The following is a 23,161-nucleotide window of genomic DNA, read 5'->3' as shown; positions in this document are numbered from 1 at the left end:
CCGGGGCACGAACCCGTATCCCCTGCATCGGCAGGCAGACTCTCAACCACTGCGCCACCAGGGAGGCCCTGTGTTTCTTGATAGCATGAAATACAACCACAGGTCCTCTTCTAAAGTAAATTTAGTTTGTGAAAGTATACAAAAGTTAATAGGAGGGCTACTGTGAGTGATAGCACCATCCATCTGGAATTTGGTTATCTCAAATATTCATTCACTTTTTTATTCATTTATTCATGTGTATGTGAAATTCACTGACCATCAGGCACTGTGCTAATTTCTAGGGAAAACTGTTGAACAAAATATCTAAGTATCAAGTTCACAGTCTAGTAAATAGAGACTGACATATCAACAAATAAAGGTATAATTAAGAGCTATATATGCTGGGACACAAAATTCATAAGATATAGTAGGGATATTTTTTAAAAGGAGACATATCTTCTTCTTGGAATTATGGATCAGGGATCAGTAAAAGCATCATTAGGAGGTGATGCTAAAATCAATTTTGCTCTATAAAAAAGTCTTTGACAGGTGACTGGGGGTGGAGAAGGGCATGGGTTGCTTCACAAGTGAAAGTAATGGAAACAGTTTGGTATATTTAGAATAATGGGTGCAAGGAGGGGATAGGACTAGAAAAGTAGGTGGCAGCCAGTAATCAAGGCAAAAAAATGTGTTTTCTTTCCTACATAGGTAATGGAGAGTTACTGAAGCTATTTAATTCGAAGATATAAATGAGATTTACATTTTTTGTTCTTCTCTCTCAAGATTGTTCTGGCTGTTTAGGTCCATTGTAGTTCCATTTGAATTTTAGGATTGTTTTTTACTATTTCTGTGGAAAATGCTATTGGAATTTTTCACTTTGAATCTGTAGATTGTTTGGGGTTATAAGGACATTTTAACAGTATTGTCTTCCTATCCATGAACATGATGTGTTTTCCCATTTATTTGTGTCTTCTTTAATTTCTTTCAGCAATATTTTAAGCAATATTTTATAGTCTTCAGTGTACAATTCACCTTCTTAGTTAAGTTTATTCCTAAGTATTTTATTCTTTTTAATGCTACTATAAATAGGATTTTTTAAATTTCCTTCTTGGATTGCTCATTGTTAGTGTATAAAAAATGCAACAGAATTTTTAATGTTGATTTATATCCTGCAACTTTGCTGAATTCATTTATTAGATAACAAGGATTTTTCTGGAATCTTTAAGGTTTTCTACATACAAGATAACACCATCTATGAACAGAGAAAATTTTACTTCTTCATTTCTGACTTGGATGAATTTAATTTCTTGCTCTTGCCTAATTTCTCTGGCTAGGACTTCTAGTACTATATTAAATAGAAATTTCAAGAGATGGCATCCTTGACTTATTTCTGATCTTAAAGGAAAATCTTTCAGTTTTTACTGTTGAATGTAATGTTAACTGTGGGATTTTGAAATATGGCTTTTATTATATTGAGGTAATTTGCTTCTGTTCCTAGTTTAGTCATTGTTTTTATTATAAAAGTGTTGAATTTTGCCAAATGGTTTTCTGCATCTATTGAGATAATCCTGTGATATTGATATTTGTCTTTTCTTCTGTTAATGTGGTGTATCACACTGATTGGCTTCTATATGTTGAACCATCCTCTCACCCCAGGGATAAATCCCACTTGGTCATGGTGCAAGATCCTTTTAATGCAATGTTGAATTCAGTTTGCTAATATCTTGTTGAGCATTCTTGCATCTATACTCATCAGGGATATTGGCCTGCAGTTCTGTTTTCTTGTAGTGCCCTTGTCTAGCTTTGTTATCAGGGTATGCTGTCCTCATAAAATGAGTTTGGAAATGATCCCTCCAGTTCACATTTGTGGTAGAGTTTGAAAAGATTGGTACTAAGTTTTATATAAATTTTTGATAGAATTCTCCAGTGAAGCCACTTACTCCTGGGCTTTTCTTTGTTGGAAAGTTTTTGGTAGTGCTTTAATCTCTTTACAGTTATAGGTCTGTTCAGATGTTCTAATTCTTTATGATCCAGTTTTGGTAGGTTGTATGGTCCTAGGAATTTATCCATTTTTTCCAGGTAATCCAATTTGTTAGTAGATAATTGTTCATAGTGATCTCATAATCCTTTTGATTTCTGTGGAATCAGTTGTATTTTCTTCTTTAATTTTTTACTTATTTGAATCTTCTTTATTTTTTCTTAATCTAGTTTGTCAATTTTGTTTTTTTCAGAAAAAACTGTTAGTTTTGTTGATATTTTCTATTGTTTTTGTATTCTCTAATTGATTAATTTCCCCTCTAATTGTTCTTATTTCCTTCCTTCTACTAATTTTGGGATTAATTTGTTCTTTTTCTAGTTATTTGAGGTGTACAGTTAGTTTTTTTTTAATTTTGAAACTTTATTCTTTTTAATGTAGGTGTTTGTCACTATAAACTTCCCTCAATACTGCTTTTGCTTCATCCTTTAAATTTTGGTATATTGTATTTTAAATTCGTTTATCTTGAGATATTTTCAGACTGCTCTTTTGATTTTTTCTTTTGCCCATTTGTTGTTAAAAATTGTGTTATTTAATTTCTACATATTTATGAATTTTCCAATTTTCCTCCTGCTATTTGTTTCTAGTTTCATTCCATTGTTGTCAGAAAAGATACTTGGTATGATTTCAATCTTCTAAAATTTGTTAAGACTTATTTTGTGACCTACCATGTGATTTATCCTGGTAAATGTTCTATGTGTGCTTCAGAGGAATGTGTATTCTGACGATGTTGGGTGGATTGTTCTGTATATATCTGTTAAGTGCATTGGTCTATAGTACATTGGCCAAGTCCTCTGTCTCCTTATTGACCTGTCTGGATATTCTATCCATTATTGAAAGTGGGGTTCTTGAAATCCTCTGTCAATGATTGCTTTATATACTTGGGTGCTCTGATATTGGGTGCATATATGTTTATAATTGTTTTATATTCCTGGTGAATTGAGCCTTTTGTCATTACATAATGTCTTTATGTCTTTTTTTAATCTCTTGTAACAGTTTTTGTCTTGAAGTCTCTGTTTTGTTTGCTCTATGTATGGCCACCCCTTCTTTCCTTTGGTTAACATTGCATAGGACACATTTTCGATTCTTTTACTTTCTACCTATGTGTGCCCTTAAATCTAAATGAGGCTCCTGTAGACACCAAATAGTTTCCTCTTGATTTTTGTTTGTTTGTTAGTTGGCTTTATTTTTATCTATTCACTTTGATTTGAAGTAATTAGTGATAGTGCAAGACTTACTCTTGACATTTTGTTAGTTGTTTTCTGTCTGTCTTGCAGCTTTTTCATCCCTCTTTGGTTGCTGTCTTCCACTGTGTTTTGCTGATTTTTTTTGTAGTGACATTCTTTGATTCTTTTTTCTTTATCTTTTATACATATACTACAGGCATTTTATTTTGGGTTACCATGCGGCTGACATAAAATACCTTGTAGTTATAACAATATATTTTAGTTGATAATAACTTAACTTCAATTTCATGAGAAAAACTACTCTTCTACATTTCCCCCCAAATTCTGTTTTAGTGATGTCACAAATTACATCTTTTTATATTGTTACCCATTAACATATTTTATAGTTATATTTATTTGTATACTTTTGTCCTTTAACTCCTATACCATAATTAAAAACTATTTATGCACCACCATTACAGTATTACAGTTTCCTGTATATGTCTGTATAGTTACTTTTACCAGCAAGTTTTATACTTTCATATGTTTTCATGTTGCTGCCTAGTGTCCTTTCATTTCAACCTGAAGGACTTTCTTCAGCATTTTCCATGAGGCAGGCCTAATGATAATAAACTCCCTCAGTTTTTGTTAATCTGGGGAAGTCTTTATTTCTCCTTTGTTTTTGAAGGACAGTTTTGCTGGATATAGTATACTTGGATGGCAGTTTTGTATTTCTTTTAGCACTTTGAATATATCATTCCATTTTCTTCTGGCTTGCAAAGTTTATGCTGAGAAATTCACTTATAGTCTTATGGGTGTTGCTTGCACATGATGAGTCACTTTTGTCTCGTAGCTTTCAAAAGTCTTTCCTTGTTTTTGATTTTTGACAATTTACTCATAATGTGTCTTGGTGTGGACTCTCTGTGTTCATCTTTATTGGAATGTTTTGGGCTTCTTGAATCTGGATGTCCACTACCTTTCCAAGATTTGGGGTTTTCTCCCATTATTTCTTCAAATAAAATTTCTCCTTTTTTTTTCTTTCTTCCCCTTCTGAGATTCCCATAATGCATATACTGATCTGCTTTCTGATATCCCATAAGTCTCAGGCTTTGTTTACTCATTCTTTTTTCTTTTGCTCCTTTAACTGGATAATTTCAAGTGACCTGTCTTGAGGTCACTGATTTTTCTTCTGCTTGATCATGTCTACTGTGGAGCTTCTGTAGCAAACTTTTCAGTTCAGTTTTTGTGTTCTTCAGCTTTAAAATTTAGCTTGTTTTTTTTTTTAAATTTTCTAATTCTTTGTAGATATTTTCACTTTGTTCATGCATCATTTTTCTGAGCTTGTTGAACATATTCATGAGGCTTATTTTAAATTCTTTGTCAGGTAATCCATATTCCTCCATTTCTTTAGGGTTGATTTCTGGAGATTTACTTTGTTCCTTCAGTTAGGCCACATTTTCCTATTTCTTTGTGTGCCTTGAAAGTTTGTGTTGTTATCCATGCATTTTAAAACACAGCCACCTCTCCCACTCTTTACAGAAAATCTTCACACAGGAAAATGCCTTCACTAATCAAGCTGTCTAGATATTCTGAGAGCCTCTCAAAACTCTTCTGGGAATGCATCTTCTCTAGCTATATTCACTGTTCTTCCTGGAGCCTGTAGTATCTTGCTCCCTCTGGTATCTGTCTGTAAGCTGTCTTTCACTGCCTCAAGCCAATGGGCTCTCTTTAAATTTCTGTGCCCCCTAGGCATCCCAGTCATGCTGATTCCCCATCAGTACCCTGTGTCAGGAGAGACAGAACCCGTCCCTTGCTCAGTCCCCTAAAAACCTGGAACACTGGATGTATGTTCTACTCTTTTCTTTCCCTCCCAAGGGAGAAGCTGTAAGTTGGGTTTTTCTTCCAACTGCTGGCTATGCCAGCTTGGGGGAGGAGGTGACATGGTTGAAATGTGATTTTTCTTACCTTTTCAATGTAACTATTCTTGGCTTTGAGCTTGTCTGGGGTAATGTGACTTCCTATCTAATTTTTGGAGTTTTCATAAAGGCTTTTTGGATCATTTATTGTTGTTAAGTGGGTGTTTCTGTAGAGGGACAAGGTCTGAAGCTTCCTATTCTACTGTCTTACTGATGTCACCTCATACTCTGTATTGTTTGTTTATCTCAATCACATCAGATAAATTCTAGTCTCCATAGGAACTATGTCTACATTTAGCCATCTGTGTGTCTCCATAGGATCTTATACACAGTGGGTGTTCAATTAATATCTTAGTTACTGGAGGAATCTTATTAATAATCCTAGTTCAAGATGAGAGTCCCTTCTTAAAGCTTTCATTAATTAAGAATAGACATTCCTTTTTACCAAATAAACCAAAGCAGGCACTTCTATCTTATTTAATAAAGGCCTACATATTAGCTAAACCTATGTTCTTATAATGTAAATTTGTGAATATTTAAAAATTATCCTTATGGTTTAAACTTATACTCATCCTATTTCCCACTAACACCAACTAACAAAGTAGTTTTAGGAAGAGAGATCAGAAAGAGAAATTGAGAATAAACAAGAAGATAATTAGGTTAAGAACTAGAAGAGTAAACAGGAGATTTGGAAGAAAAAGGAGGTATTCTTCACACACTAAACATGTACTGTGTGCCAAGCAATGTACTGGAAAAGAACATATTCAATGGTGCCAAAAGGTGTAAAATGATCCTAAAATGGAAGAGGCAATAGAGGAGGCTGGAGAATTAGATAATTATAAGAAGATAATTAATTAAATAACTGAGAGATGAGCTTCAACAGAATTGTGGTATTGAAGTCAGGTTCAGTAAGGTGGAAAGTGAATGATATATGGTAAAACAGATGGTCTATGTATCAAGCAATTGAGTGTGGACAGGAAAAATAGAGATGGAACAGTGTATCTTGAAGAAGAAGAAGCATGATACAGAAAATGTTTTTTTTCTAATATATATTTTGTTTAGGATGGGAGAAAAATTAGTGTATTTACTTTGGGACAGAGTTTAAAGATGCAGTTGAAAGAAAGAATAATTCATGGGTAACAAAAGACATGGGAAGGGTTGGAATAAACAGCAGGCATAGACAATTTAAATTTGGAAAGAATTCATGGCACCTCTTCTTCCTAGAATAGAGGAAAGGGGAAAAGAAAGGATAAAAATTAAGAGACATTTTGAAACAGAGGGGAAAAGTTTGTGACATTTTATACTGAATGATCTTGGTCTGTTTGTTCAGTGACTTTGGATGTGATGCTGGTTTCCAAATCTGTAGAATGAAACAAATTGTACTAAGTTTACGTCTGCTATAAATAAAGGGATGTAATCAAAATGCTGATAAGAGTAGATTAAATATAATAAAACAATCCATTTGGAGAAGACAACTGAAGATGATTAATAGAATTATTCTTTGGCATATACAGACATAACAGAAGTCAAATAGAAGGCTTAAAAGAAACAATAGCCTAGAGGACTAATAGAACCATGGACTTGCTTTTGACAAAGAGAAGTTCCATTCTTACTGAACTATTTCTACACATTGTATGAAGGCAGGGTCTCCCTCTTGTCCTTTGCAAATGTTAACATGCACCCGCTACTATCACCATTTTATTTGATTTTGACCTGTCCTCTTTAAGAATACTTTGCACATCAGAAGAATGTAAAAACTAAAATACCAAGAATCAACACATAGAGCCAAAGAGTAAATGCAAATACAGGCTACCAATCTTCAAAGTTTAAGACCTACTAGTCTGATATACTAAGTGGTCACTCATGAGAACAGCTGTTACTAGGTTAATAAAGCTAATTACTAGAGTGAGATAGAAAGTAGTAAAATATCCAGAAGTGAGTAAATGGATCATCCTTGTTATACAATTGTACATATATAATAGCAGAGTCAACAGTAATTCTGAGCTGCCTGATAATTGGTCAGGCTAATAATCATTTATTTAATTAATAAATGAACATTTATTCATTTATTACTGGTCCAGCTCATTCCTCACTAGTATGTTTAGTTAAAATGCCTGTGGGTGTCACAAAGAACTTTAATCTCGACACGTCAATGGTTAATAATGACTCATCCTATTTTCCAAAAATATTAAAGAAATTAAGTAAATAGTACCTGACAAAAACTTTGAGTTACTTAGAGAAGTATACTGTATAAATATGAGATATAAGTATTAAAATTAATCCTTCCCCCATAAGGAACTCTGCTCAGTGTTATGTGGATGGGAGGGGAGTCTGGGGCAGAATGGACACATGCACACGTATGGCTGGGTCCCTTTGCTGTGCACCTGAAACTATCACAACATTGTTAATCAGCTCTATTCCAATATAAATTAAAAAGTTAAAAAAATAATCTTTCCCTTCTGTAATTCTCTTATCTAAAATTATCACAATTCTTTCCTCTCTAAAGAACTTAATATTTTCCCATAATTGAGATAAGGGTTTTTCAATTTGGACCTTGACCACAATACCCTCTCCTCTATGGCAGGGTCCCACTCCAAATGTTCACCTTCTTTCTGTTCCTTTGCTGACTCATCATCACAATCAGCCTTGAGACACACCATGGTTATTATCTCACCAAGTAAAAATCTTATCAAACAGCTTAGCTATTAAATGGAAAATCATCATTATAGCAATGGAGGACTCCCAACACATTTGCAATGAAGGAAACAAACTACCTGTTATAGGCACTCAGTGTACCAAAGCTGCTGTTCATGGAAAACAAATGTATAAAGCATATGCAAAATATCAATATATGGAAGCTCTGGGGTTGATACTGCATTTGTAAACAAAACTAAAATGTATTTTTGGACATGATGCATATACTATTAATTCAATTTTAAAAATTCAGGTATTGGCAAAGACTAGACTATTTCTATCAGAACTGGTCTCAGGCTAAGTTTGCCTTTCACTCTTTTTGATGGAGCTCCCTTTCTCACCCCTGTGTTCATAAACTGCTCCTAACTGTCAGGTGGATCCTCCTCTGCATTACTCTAAGCCCCAGTCTTTCCAACTTCCTTTTTAGGGACCATGCCCAGTGACAATACCTTTCTCTTATGGGAAACAAGTGCCAACTCTTATAGGTCTAATGCCACTGTTTTTGATTTTTCAGTATCCATGTGCTGCTTGATTTTGGATGGCTTCTCAGCCTTTGACCTTCTCACCTTGCTAGGAGCCCAAGATTGGTGTGTTCTTTGACCTGACCTATTTGCTCACCACCTTGCTGTAAGCTTCCAGATTTCAGGTTGTTACCTTGACTCTAGACTATCAGCTCTGTCTTCAGAAACCTCTGAGCTTTTCCTCCAGATCTCTTGCCTGGCCCTTATTTTGTGTTGAGTCTGATCCACGGTTGTCCACCATAACAGTGTAGGAGATAATTAGGGTAAGGATGGGAAGGAAAGTGGGAAAATTTCGGGTGTTCTCTAATTAACAGCAGCACATGTGCCTGTTAACAAAACCATATATTTATATAACACTCCTGATATCTCTATGTGATTTCTGAAAAAAAAAAAAACCTATTTCTAAAGAAGCAAAAGATCTTCCAAAGCTTAAGCCAGATATGTACAAATGAAGTGTATAAAATAATTAAGGGACTTATTTAAATGATGCAAAGCCACACTTCCACCTCAATTCTGAAGACACTTAAAAGTCATTTATGCGTGAACCAGCCAGGTGATATTTCCCTCAATTTTCTACAAATTTACCTATAATATAAAATCCACTTTTATTTACATAAAATAAGCTATTTGAGTTGGAAGGGGTGCCTAAATTATTCTTTTTTTCCCCCTGTTCATGTTGGATGTTAAGACATAGTCAAAAGAGGTAGCTTTATTTTTCCCTTTCCAGATATTTAAAAAGCTACACTATCCACTTGTTAAAATGGGTTAGAGGACAGAACTGCTGAAAAGAATTATAAAGCTGATGGTATTGATATTAATAAAGACAAAACATGCTATTAGGGAATAGTGTCCTTAGTTGACACATATTCCTAATATTTTCCAAAAGTAGAGCGTTTCTGGGCTTCCCTGGTGGCGCAGTGGCTGAGCGTCTGCCTGCCGATGCAAGGGACATGGGTTCGTGCCCCGGTCCGGGAAGATCCCACATGCCGCGGAGCAGCTGGGCCCGTGAGCCATGGCCACTGAGCCTGCGCGTCTGGAGTCTGTGCTCCGCAACGGGAGAAGCCACAACAGTGATACGAAACTCTCTACTTTTTTTTTTTTTTTCAGTACGCGGGCCTCTCACTTCTGTGGCCTCTCCCGTTGCAGAGCACAGGCTCTGGACGCGCAGGCTCAGCGGCCATGGTTCACAGATCCAGCCGCTCCCTGGCATGTGGGATCTTCCCGGATCGGGGCACGAACCCGTGTCCCCTGAATCGGCAGGCGGACTCTCAACCACTGCACCACCAGGGAAGCCCCCTAAGGTATTTTTTAGTCTCTAATCTATCCCTTCTATTATTGAGTGACACAGATGAATTTCTTGGTATTTGTTCAGATGATGAAGCATACATGCAGCTTCCTGGTCACTTAAGTGTACATCCCTTTGGAAAGTTTTGCCATACTGCCTTGTGTTTCATAGCCTGTTTTCAGGTATGCCTGCAGGTTCTGAATTAGTTTGCCATTTGAAAATGTGTTTTGGCGTGCATTACAAAGGTCAATAACTCAAAATACTTCTCTCTTACTCATTCCTATTCTCCCACTGAATTAATTCACACAGGATACTCTTTTAACTTATAGGATCACTTGACTTCTGTCCAAAATCCATTTTAAAATGGGAACAGAACTAAGCCCCCAATGCAAGGAGATTGAGTAAACAACAGTACTAACATTAATGGGCATTATGGGTAAGTGTTAAGAGTGTCAACTTACTTAGGCCTTATTATTTATAAACTGCTTACTAACTTGGGTAAGTTATATGACTTCTCTGAGCCAAATTTTCTCACTTTAAAAATGATCCATAGACATTTCGCCAAAGATATACAAATGGCAAATAAACACACAAAAATGATGCTTAACATAATTAACCATTGCAGAAGTGTAAATCAAAACCAAAATGAGATACCACTAAATACCTACTAGGATAACTATTATCAAAAGAATGGAAAAGAACAAGTGTTGGTGAGGATGTGAATAAATTGGAATGCTTGTGTATTTCTACTGAGAATGTAAAATGGTGTAGTTGCTTTGGGAAAAATCTGGCAGTTCCTTAAAAGTTTAAATATAGAGTAACCAGTGATCCAACAGTTCTATTCCTAGGTAGAAATAACCCAAGAGAAATGATGACATATATCCACACAAAAATGTGTACACTAATATTTATAGAAGCATTCTTTATAATAGCCAAAGAGTAGAAACAACAAAAATGTCCTTAAATTGATATATGGATAAATAATATGTGGTATATCCATACAATGGAATATTATTTGGCAGTTAAAAAGGGATGAAGTACTTATATAAGCTACAACACGTTTGAACCTTGAGCACAATATACTAAGTATAAGAAGCCAATCACAAAAGACCACATGTTGTATGATTTCATTTATATTAAATGTCCGGAATAGGCAAATTTATAGACAAAGAAAATTGATTAGCGGTTGCGTAGAGATGGTGGTGGGGGTGAAGGTGCAGGACTGAGAAGTGACTGCTAATGGGTTTGGAGTTTCTTTGGGGGATGTTGAAATGTTCCGAAATTGATTGTGGTGAGGGTTGCACAATTTTGAATATATTAGGAATAATTGAAATGTATGATTTAAGTAGATCAGTTGTATGGTGTATGAATAATATCTTAATGATTCTCTTTAAAATGGGACAAATAGTTGCATCCATCCCACAGAGTCATTGGGAGGATTAAATGAGATAGCTCATATAAAGTATTAATATAGTGTCAGTACGTGGTAAGCAATCAATAAATGAGAGCTCTACTATCATTACTGCTTCTACTACTACCACTGCAACAACTACTACTACTACTACTGGCAATAAAAACTAGTAGTAGTAGTAGAGCTATTATTAAATAATCATACTAAATATTATAACTAGTAGAGCTATTGCTAAATAATTGCTATTTCACATGTAGTTATAATACATATAATACAATTATTATTGTTGTTGTTATTATTATTAAAATGTCTCTATTGGCCTGATAGCTTTTTTGAGGATATAATTTTGGGCCTAGATAAAGTTACCATACTCATTATGCTGCAATAAAAATAACGCAGACTTTGGAGTCAGACAAATCTGATCGAAATCCCATTTTTACCACTTACTAAATATGTAACCTCAGGAAAATTATTTCATCTGTCTGAGACCAAGTTTCCTCATCTGCAAAATGGTTCAACAGTACCTACTACTACTTTGGGCTCTTGTGAGGAATAAATAAGACAGTGTAGGTACACATGCCTATTGCAGTGTCTATACATAGTAAATTCTCAAATTTTGTTTTGATATGTATAAAATCATTGTATTGGCATTAGTGAAAGTGTGATGAAACACGCTCAAGCTTATATTAATTATCTCAATGAGCCATAAACTTCAGCAATGCCCCCAAATAGCAATATATGGAATAGAGGTCTGGTCAACAATCATGTTATTCTTAAGATGTTCATAATTAACTCATTACATTACAGATAAATCTTAAGTGTTAACTTTTTTCTTTTCATTGTCAAGTGCCTCAAAACAAGTATGATATTTTTTTACATCTTTTTTGGAGTATAATTGCTTTACAATGGTGTGTTAGTTTCTGCTTTATAACAAAGTGAATCAGTTATACATATACATATGTTCCTATATCTCTTCTCTCTTGCATCTCCCTCCCTCCCCCCCTCCCTATCCCACCCCTCCAGGCGGTCACAAAGCACTGAGCTGATCTCCCTGTGCTATTAAGTTATACAAACTTAGACAAAGTAAGTAAACCAGATTCAATCTCAAGCATTAATATGGCAGCCAACTCTTAGGGAAAAGGCTTGGCTCAGAATTTCCAAAGCTGTAAATAATGCACACGTACAATCTGGGGAATAGAATAGTTTGCAGTTTGGTGTAGCCCCAGGCTAAGCTTGTACATGTTATCCTGCAAAAAAATAGATCTTTTGGAAACAGCTCACTAACCCTAGAATATCTACAAGGGACGGTGATTGCTGCCATGAACCAGCTCCAATTATGTGTGCCAAGAATGCTGAGTGAACTCATGATACCCTTCTTCCTCCTCTCCAAAGTCTTCACTTATTCAAGATTAAATTAAATGAAGGTTTTAAGGAGTTATTTGAAGTTAAAAGCATAGGAGGAGTATACAAAAACAAAAATAATTAAATAAATCCCTTGCTACCACCATTATATACATGACACATACATGAATCAAGCTTATGGAATAATCATGTATTGCTATTTATATTGATATTAATTATGGCTTGACATTTTAGCTCAATTTGTTGGTGACCTTCTTTGGATTATTTGTTCTGTGACAACTTTAGAAATAGTTGGCTAATTTTGCTAAACTGAAGAGACTCAGGGATATCATAAGTTTCCATTTTTAGTATTTACCATATTGAAGAAATGGTAGATAACTTATTATTATAAAAGGTTATATCTTGACAATTTTTAATTATTTTCAAATAAATTTAGTACTTGGATTGAGGTTACAGAGATTTGTCATTATATTGAGTGAAAGTCAAAGAGTATAGAACTGTTCATTTATGAGGTCTTGCCACAAAAATGTCACTCTCCCTTTTCCCATCTCTGTTTTGGCCATTATCTCTGTTTTGGCCGTTGTCATATTGCATTGTAATTCTGCTTACACATCTCTCTTCCCCACTAGACTCAGAAACACCTTAAGGCCAAGGCCCTCATTTTGTTAACCTCTATATCCCCAGGTTCAACACAGTGCTTGGCATCAACTAAGAACGCAAAAAATGTTTTTATGTATATTGAGTTTAAAAATAAGATTGATTTGGCTAAACAGCTAATTTCCTAAATTAGGGTTCAATTAGTTATTTTTTTGCCTTGTAGTCCTGAGTATTGCATTAAATATTATATTTTCCCTTATTCTCTTGTAGTATACAGTGGTCTCTTAGGGGACCTAATATAATTTTAAGTAGAAACTGCTGGTAACATTGATTTCTGATGAAGATTAAAACTCCTTATACACACAGAGAAAGTTTGAGCCAGTAGCACATAACACAGTCATTAAGTATGAATTTAAACAGCCTATAAAAATAAAACAAATTCTGAATGAGAATAGAAGAGAAATAAAGAGACTCTTTCATACTGGATCAGATTCATCTGGTATTCAATTAGCTTGGAACTATTCCACTGGTCTGAGTTTTTCTTATATGACTGAGGCCCACAGGCCTTCTTTTTGACTCTTTAACACAGAAAAAAAAATAAACAGTGTTTATATTTATTTTTATTTTTTCTATACCCTGAGGTTTATTATTAAAACAATAGCCTTTGCTTAATTTTTAGAAACAACATAGGAAACAGCACTAGCAATTTGCAATTTACTAATTTGCATACTTTAGCAAATATTTTTTGGTCGTTATGAGCATAATGATCCAAGGTTATCCACAAGAATTATTTTCATTTAAAATCCTCAGGATAATGTAAATAACCATATTAACAATTAGTGAGTAAACACTTACTCAACATGAAGTTGATGTTCAGCATCTAAGGCACCTAGTACATTTTTGCTTCTACACCAGGGACCAGCAAGCTGCAACCCCAGGGACACAGCAGGCCCAACTTCTGTTTTGGTATGGTCCACATGCTATGATTTTTACATTTTTCAAATAGTTGAAAACAAATTGAAGGAAGAATAATATTTCATGACATATGAAAATTATGTATGCAACATTGAAATCCTAGTTCTCATAAATAAAGTTTCATGAGGACTCAGTCATGCTCATATAAATATCTATGCTACTTTCACACTACATGATACATACAGTGAAGAACATATAGCACACAAAGCCTAAAATATTTACTATGTAGGCTTTTACAAAAAGTTTGAAGACACTTATTCTAAATCCATCTTTGGTAATCCATTTACATTTGCCTGAAATTGCTTTCACTTGCCACGATCCTCAAAACTATTCTATTTTTTTTTTACATATTTATTGGAGTATAATTCCTTTACAGTGTTGTGTTAGTTTCTGCTGTAAAACAAAGTGAATCAGCTATAAGTATACGTATATTCCCACATCCCCTCCCTCTTGAGCCTCCCTCTCAACCTCCCTATCCCATCCCTCTACGTGGTCACAAAGCATGGAAATGATCTCCCTGGGCAATGTAGCTGCTTCCCACTAGCTATCTATTTTACATTCGGCAGTGTATATATGTAAATGCTACTCTCTCACTTTGTCACAGCTTCTCCTCCCCACCCCGTGTCCTCAAGTCCATTGTATACGTCTGTGACTTTATTCCTGTCCTGCTCCTAGATCCATCAGAAGCTTTTTTTTTTATTCCACATATATGTGTTAGCATACTGTATTTGTTTTTCTCTTTCTGACTTACTTCACTCTGTATGACAGACTCTAGGTCCATCCACCTCACTACAAATAACTCAGTTGTTTTTTACATCTTTATTGGAGTATAATTGCTTTACAATTGTGTGTTAGTTTCTGCTTTATAACAAAGTGAATCAGTTATACATATACATATGTTCCCATATCTCTTCCCTCTTGCGTCTCCCTCCCTCCCACCCTCCCTATCCCACACCTCCAAGCGGTCAAAAAGGACTGAGCTGATCACCCTGTGCTATGCGGCTGCTTCCCACTAGCTACCTACCTTACATTTGGTAGTGTATATATGTCCATGCCTCTCTCTCGCTAAATTTTGTTGCTTTTTATGGCTGAGTAATATTCCATTGTATATATGTGACACATCTTCTTTATCCATTCATCTGTTGATGGACATGTAGGTTGCTTCCATGTCCTGGCTATTGTAGATAGTGCTGCAATGAATATTGTGGTACATGTCTCCTTCTGAATTATGGTTTTCTCAGGTATATGTCCAGTAGTGGGATTGCTGGGTCCTATTGTAGTTCTATTTTTAGCTTTTTAAGGAACTTCCATACTCTTCTCCATAGTGGCTGTATCAATTTACATTCCCACCAGCAGTGGAAGAGGGTTCCCTTTTCTCCACACCCTCTCCAGCATTTATTGTTAGCAGATTTTCTGATGATAGCCATTCTGACCAGTGTGAGCTGATATCTCATTGTAGTTTTGATTTGAATTTCTCTAAAGATTAGTGATGTTGAGCATGCTTTCATGTGTTTGTTGGCAATCTGTATATCTCCTGTGGAGAAATGTCTATTTAGGTCTTCCACCCATTTTTGGATTGCATTGTTTGTTTTTTTGATATTGACCTGCGTTAGCTGTTTGTATATTTTGGAGATCAATTCTCTGTCAGTTGCTTCATTTGCAAATATTTTCTCCCATTCTGAGGGTTGTCTTTCCCTCTTGTTTATTTTTTTGTTCACTGTGCAAAAGCTTTTAAGGTTCACTAGGTCCCATTTGTTTATTTTTGTTTTTATTTCCATTTCTCTAGGAGGTGGATAAAAAGGATCTTGCTGTGATTTATGTCATAGTGTGTTCTGCCTATGTTTTCCTCTAAGAGTTTTATAGTGTCTGGCCTTACATTTAGATCTTTAATCCATTTTGAGTTCATTTCTGTGTACGGTGTTAGGAAGTTTTCTAATTTCATTCTTTTACATGCAGCTGTCCAATTTTCCCAGCACCACATATTAAAGAGGCTGTCTTTTCTCCATTGTATATTCTTGCCTCCTTTGTCAAAGATAAGGTGACCATATGTGCGTGGGTTTATCTTTGGGCTTCCTACCCTGTCCCACTGATGTGTATTTCTGTTTTTGTGTCAGTACCATACCATCTTGATGACTGTAGCTTTGTAGTATAGTCTGAAGTCTGGGAGTCTGATTCCTCCAGCTCCATTTTTCTTTCTCAAGATTGCTTTGGCTATTCGAGGTCCTTTGTGTTTCCATACAAATTGTAAAATTATTTGGTCTAGTTCTATGAAAATTCCCTTAATAGTTTAACAGGGATTGCACTGAATCTACAGATTGCTTTGGGTAGTATAGTCATTTTCACAATGTTGATTCTTCCAATCCAAGAACGTGGTATATCTCTCCATCTATTTGTGTCATCTTTGATTTCTTTCATCAGTGTCTTATAGTTTTCTGCATACAGGTCTTTTGTCTCCTTAGGTAGGTTGATTCCTAGTTATTTTATTCTTTTTGTTGCAGTGATAAGTGGGAATGTTTCCTTTATTTCTCTTTCATATGTTGTATCATTAGTGTATAGGAATGCAAGAAATTTCTGTGCATTAATTGTGTATCCTGTTATTTTACCAAATTCATTGATTAGCTCTAGTAGTTTTCTGGTAGCATCTTTAGGATTCTCTATGTAGAGTATCATGTGATCTGCAAACAGTGTCAATTTTACTTCTTCTTTTCTGATTTGCATTCCTTTTATTTCTTTTCTTCTCTGATTGCTGTGGCTAAAACTTCCAAAACTATGTTGAATAATAGTGGTGAGAGTGGACAACCTTGTCTTGTTCCTGATCTTAGAGGAAATGGTTTCAGTTTTTTACCATTGAGAACAATATTGGCTGTGGGTTTGTCATATATGGCCTTTATTATGTTGAGGTAAGTTCCCTCTATGCCTACTTTCTGGAGGGTTTTTATCATAAATGGGTGTTGAATTTTGTCAAAAGCTTTTTCTGCATCTATTGAGAAGATCATATGGTTTTTCTCCTTCAGTTTGTTAATATGGCTTATCACGTTTATTGATTTGCATATACTGAAGAGTCCTTACATTCCTGCGATAAGCCCCACTTGATCATGATGTATGATCCTTTTAATGCGCTGTTCGATTCTGTTTGCTAGTATTTTTTTGAGGGGTTTTGCATCTATGTTCGTCAGTTGTATTGAACTGTAGTTTTCTTTCTTTCTGGTTTTGGTATCAGGGTGATGGTGGCCTCGTAGAGTGAATTTGGGAGTGTTCTTCCGTCTGCTCTAGTTTGGAAGAGTTTGAGAACGATAGCTGTTAGCTCTTCTCTAAATGTTTGATAGAATTTGCCTGTGAAGCCATCATGTCCTGGGCTTTTGTTTGTTGGAAAATTTTTAATCACAGTTTCAATTTCAGTGCTTGTGTTTGGTCTGTTCATGTTTTCTATTTCTTCCTGGTATATTTATTTTATGCATAACACTGACTGGTAGTTTAAGTCATAGGAAACTCCCAGGAAAATAGTTATCATCATCAATGAGAGGAACAGGGCACATTTCCTAATTCACCATTAACTGAAATGAAATGTCAGATTTCAAATATTTTCACCCACATTTGTTCATTGCTTTTTCAAAGTTTCTAGGAGTCTGTAACAGTTTGTAAAGCATGCATTTGTGTTCTATAAAAAAAAACAGTATCCAAAAGAGGGTCTACCTAGCATCAATACATTTCAAGTGGGGCAGATATCACTAGGATGCTTTCATAATTTCATATTAAAGTACAATATAAATTAATATACTGTGATGCAGTGTTATTTTTTCTACTTTCAGAGGGAGAAAATAAATGGAAGGTAATAGGGCCAAATTGGATTTGTGTGTGTGTTTTATACATTGCTTTTATCTTTATATTTCATACATTACCACAGGCAGCTTTAGCTGAGTAGACTTGCTTTGTGAGAGCAGTAATTTTAATATTATTTTGTTAAGAACATGTTTATCATCTCCACATATATAGTTATTTGTTAAGATTAATCTTCTTTCAGCATTATAGTGTGAACAAAATTTAGCAACAACCAAACTGTCATCACTATGTCAGCAAAAATATGTAAATTTCTATAACCTTGTGGATGACTAATGGATTACACTATAGGAGAGAGAAAGTCAAGATGTTTATTTTCCTCTAGAGACACAACAAAATATCTGTACTGATGCTAAATCCATGCACTAAAAAGTGTTCATCTGGACTGAAAATTTTCATTTACTGGATTGCCTTTACAAATGTGCAGAACTGATAACTGAGTGCAACCCTCAAACAAACACATAAATAATAATTCTAGATCATGCTTTCTAAAACTATCTTGAAGCTGATACTCAAATATTTCCTACAGTATTTCTAACTTTGCATAAAATGCCTGCCTGAGACTTTTGTTCATGGGTAAAGTGGACTTCAAAATGTTCTAGAGAAAATTAATGTTTGTTCCAGGTATCTATTGTTTAACCAACTATACCTAGCTTAGTGACTAGTGATAACCATTTTATTTGTTTGATTATGACTTTTTGGGTCAGAAATCTAAGAAGAGTTCAGCTCAGTAGTTTATCTCTGAACTACATGGCATAGGTCACAGCACCTGGGACTGGAGGATCCACTTCCAATATGGGTTCTTACACTCACATGTCTGGTGCCTTGGTGTTTTAATGGCCTTTCTTTCTCCACATGGCATCTCAACCTCTAGGTTCTCTACATGTGTCTTGAGTTTCTTACAGCATGGTAGTTTCAGACCAGACCAAGAGATCCAAAGAGAAGTTACAAGATTCCTTTTGACCCAACCTCCAACATCTCAGAATATCATTTCTGCCATACTCTATTGGTCAAGTATATCCTAGGCCAACCAGATTCAAGGGGAGGGGGATGAGAAACTATGTTTAGATGGTAGGAATAGGAGAAAATCTGGGGCTAACTTTAATCCACTACAATGTTATCCCAAATTTTAAAATATTGGGATTTGACAAAACTGAACTTGGTAATGTGCTTAGCCATTTAGATTGGATTGTTGTATTTTGGGTGGTTCTAATTTTAGTTCTAGTTTAAGGATGTGTAAAACTGCATGTGCTAGGTAAACTTTAAAAAATGAAGGAAAATAATTTCTAGGAGTTTTGAGATCTTAGTTAATTCTAAAAGTTTTCAAGATATAGACAGGGATGTCCAATCACCACAGTTATCTTTCTCTAGCTCATTTTTATGCCTAGGGTTTCTAAGCCCTCATCATTCTGACTGCAGAGCCCCCACCAACACTGAAGAGCTCTCTGGCATTTATAGTGCTTCTAACATCACCTTACTATTGAGGCATGAGTAAATTAGAAAATGATTTCCAGTTGTGAATAAACAGTACTAAACAAATCTGTGGAAAAGTTAAAATCACTTAAAATTAACCAGTCATGTGCTCCTTGAAATGCCAAAGATCTTGTTCAAGTGATTTTGTTTTTCTTTCTCTGAATTACATGGTCGATTTAGCATCTTGGAGAAACAGCCTTTCTGGAATGAAAAATGGACAGGTCTCCATTTTTCTGTCAATAAAGTTGTTTCCAAATTGTGTAACAAACTAAAAACTGAAAAGTTCAGCCTTGCACTAATGTAAATTGGAGGCAAATTACTTTAATGATTTTACAGGGTGGTGTTGGTGAGTTATTTTGGTATACATACCTATGTTGGAATACATATTTATAAAAAGTACACATCTTAGAGATGTCCTGAATACAACAGACAAGTGTGACACCCAGTGAATCTGAATGAAATTTACTCCCTACAAGGGTCTTCCTCCTTACTTTAGAGCAACACTCCTCAAACTTTTCTGCTGAAGTTTGCTTAATGGCAGAGGAGAATGAAGAAGTATCGCCCTAGGGGCCACAAACACAAAATTTAGTCATGTTTTAATTGAAATAGTTGTGTGAATTTTGCTTTCTACTCTTTAGTTTATGTTTTCATATAGAAATAACTTATTCACTTGAATCTTCAACAAATGATACAAGATCATCTTATGGCTTCATGTAACCCCTGGCAAACCAGAGTACCCTTGAGGTATTTTATGTCAGTGTGGATGGAAAGATGTGAGTATATAAAACTTACTGAAGGAGTGTGTCAGCACATCTAGATTTGGCTTTAACAAAATGTGATGACTCTGCAAAATAATATACAAGTGGTGGGGAGAGAGCCATAGTCTAATCTTCAACATTATCAACAAAATATTCACCATCCCACTCTTAACAACATGTTTATTATTTTCTTTTTGTTTTAAAATACTTAACTCTGGTACTCATACTGCTAGGCTGCATTAACTATAATGTGTTACATTTCATTCTTAAAAAATGAACAAGCTCTTAGGAATGTAATTTTCTCTCACGTATTTTTAAGATAGAAATAAGTCTCTAACAATCCAAGTTGGATTGGAAAGATCAAAAGTTGAGTCAAAAACTTCTGAAGTGACTGAAATATTGGGGCCAATTCATCTTCCCTAGCTATATAATTGGTAGGTACCACTGGTCACATATTTCAATGTCATATGCCCAAAGTACGACTAATACGCTGCCAGCATATTTACCCAGTTCTCTTGTTTAGAATTGGAGAAATTATTAGAACTGAAGAATAGAATAAAACCCAAGATAGGTGAAAGCTCACAGATGTTAAAGAATATAGTTTAGAGTAAAGGCCGTGGTTTGAAAGAGACCCTAGCAGGCCTCTGAGTTTCAAGCTTAAATTTCTTGAAACATAAGGTTTAGTGGCAGGAGACTCAAAAAGGAGGCTCAACACCTTGTAACTTTGAATCTGTAAAAAGGCACTAGCATCCATGAATCAACTTGTTATTTTTTCCTACTCCAGATGATTCATAAATATTTAGGATCTCAACCTAAAAATATGTTTTAAATAGCCCTGGATTGTGCCATTGGAAATAATATTATCAGATCATTTTAAAGTCTGTACTGAGGGGTTCTTTTATTTTAAAAAAGAGCTTTTTCTCCAGGAGTTAGTGCTCTCTAAATAAAAATTGGGACTGACAAGCATGAAAAGTTTTCTGTACCAATCACCAATTCACGACACCCAGGAATCTATCAATCACAGAGTTAAAAAGCTCTGTCCTACAGCACACTTAATGCCCAGTGTAACCACTTAGTATTACCATTCCTTGATGCAATACAAACTCATTTCCTTAAACTGCTATTGCAATGAACTCCAGGGTTATAAATGAGCAGACACAAATTGATTTGCATGTAATAACAGTAGCAATAAACCTTTCCTGGTTCATGCAATTTTCCCCATCTGTTAACAGAGAGGAAGTCTAGGACCTATTATTCCCAGAAGGAGACTTACCCAGCTGGACATCTATAACACTTGGCTGATTCTCCATGGGGAACAATGGCTTGGGAGGTTTATCTGTGAGTAAAGCTAGAAAAGAAAATGAAAGAAGGTAATGGAAAAATTGAGATAAATTACAGGATGAGAAAGATTCTATCGTGTATGATATTTAATGTTTGTAGACTTGACAGTACGTAAACATTTATTAGACAGTGTTCCTACTTGAACTGTTACTCTATCCATACAGTCTCCACTTCCCAGCACATTTAGAGCACCATTGATTCACTGTGAATATGCCACTTTGACAGCTACACTTTCCAACAAGATCAAATGAATGGTCTATTTTGAATGGTTTTATAAGCTTGTGAGTGTAAAGAAATACAGATTTTAAGAGTATAATCATATAAACATTAAATCTTCATACCCACTTTGTGGTACTAAATATTCTTAATGAAATATAACCCTAATGGACATTTCTGGTGGACTGAACCTTCTATACCTCTGAATCATCCCTCACTCCCCACCTCAATCTCTAAAACAATATGATAAAACACTGGTACCTTCATTAGGATAAATGATCAAAAATACTGAATGAGCATCTTTTGTCCACTAAGTCCTATGCTAAGTGCTAAGGGAAAAGAAGTAAAATCTTTATATTTGCCTTCAATATATAATGTAGGACTATGAACACAGAATTAGCACATGAAAATAAAGAGATGAACAAAGAATACAATTTAGTAAAAATAAAATTGTAGCATTTCAACTCTAAGGTTGTATGTGGTAAAGGAATGGAGAAAGGCGAGGTCAATATTTGTTGTCAGGGTCGGGCAAAGTTTTATGAAGGAAATAAGTCTCCACACACCTTAAGGAATGGAGAAGATTTAGAAAGGCAGAGTAAGGAAAAAGAAATGCAAGAAGAATTAATAACACAAATCGAGGAATAGAGGTAGAACTTAGAGAGTCACCTAGAAGAAAGAAGTGTCAGGACTTGGCACACACAGATATAAAATGCTTTATGACAAACCTTATATGAAGCTATTATTTATACCCTGAGTTCCTTTTACTTGTTCCCGTATTTATGCCTTACTTCAACTATCCAACTAGACTCTTACCTATCAAAGGGAAATGTTTTATAAGTCTTTGTAATTCACGAGAGACATAGAATATAGCTGGGTATGAAAGAGATAATCATTAACCCATTGTTAATTGAGTGGTTTAGGAATTCTGTGCCGACCTGAAAGAAGTTCATCTCATATTTGCAAAGATATTTAGAAGAGAAAGAGAGAAACAAAAGTTGATCACATGATAGGAAAAGTTAGGGAAATATACAAATTTGGTGATATTCCCAAAATAATTGTTGATAACAAACAAATGCACCAGGAAAGAGCTTTACATAACATTAGTTTTATCTTCCTGATATCCAAACTGTTAAGGAAAAATTTTAGTGACTTGTTCTCATTTTTCCAACAAATCTTTATTGATGGCCTGTAATGCATCCTGTCCTTAAGGAATTGAATGATATATTTTTCTAACTAAGCTAATTTTGGCATAATACAGGCAAACACACAAATACAATATCTATAGTCTTCATTTCTTCAAGATTTCAGTTACTCTTAATAACCTTATATCAATATTTAAATATTATTTGAAATATAAAGGATATGCTTTTAAACAAAATTTAAATATTTGTTTTCAAAATCCAGTCACAACAGATGTTCAGTTTTGTTGTTTGCTATCATTTGGAATAGGAAAATATTGAGAACTACCAAAATATCCATCAGTAAGAGGCTGGTTAAATAATATTATGTTACTTCCATATAATGATATATTACAATACATCTACTTAAAAGAATTAGGTAAATCTGTACGTCTATTATGAAATATCTCTAAGATA

The 23,161-nt window shown here is 34.9% G+C and overlaps 1 protein-coding gene across 1 annotated transcript in view; it reads right to left on the bottom strand.

The window, feature by feature from the left end:
• Positions 1-21,357, bottom strand: part of IL1RAPL2 (interleukin 1 receptor accessory protein like 2) — a 285,204-nt gene extending 263,847 nt beyond the window's left edge. The window contains exon 1 of the mRNA XM_007462427.1: positions 21,283-21,357. Coding sequence (XP_007462489.1) covers positions 21,283-21,319 — 37 coding nt within the window. The 5' untranslated portion in view covers positions 21,320-21,357. The remainder of the gene's footprint in view (positions 1-21,282) is intronic.
• Between the last annotated feature and the right edge of the window lie 1,804 nt (positions 21,358-23,161).

The sequence above is a fragment of the Lipotes vexillifer genome, unplaced genomic scaffold (assembly GCF_000442215.2).
Source record: "Lipotes vexillifer unplaced genomic scaffold, Lipotes_vexillifer_v1.1 scaffold345, whole genome shotgun sequence".
Taxonomy (NCBI): Eukaryota; Metazoa; Chordata; class Mammalia; order Artiodactyla; family Lipotidae; genus Lipotes; species Lipotes vexillifer.
The sequence above is the reverse complement of the archived record's forward strand: the minus strand, read 5'-3'. Positions and strand labels throughout refer to the sequence as shown.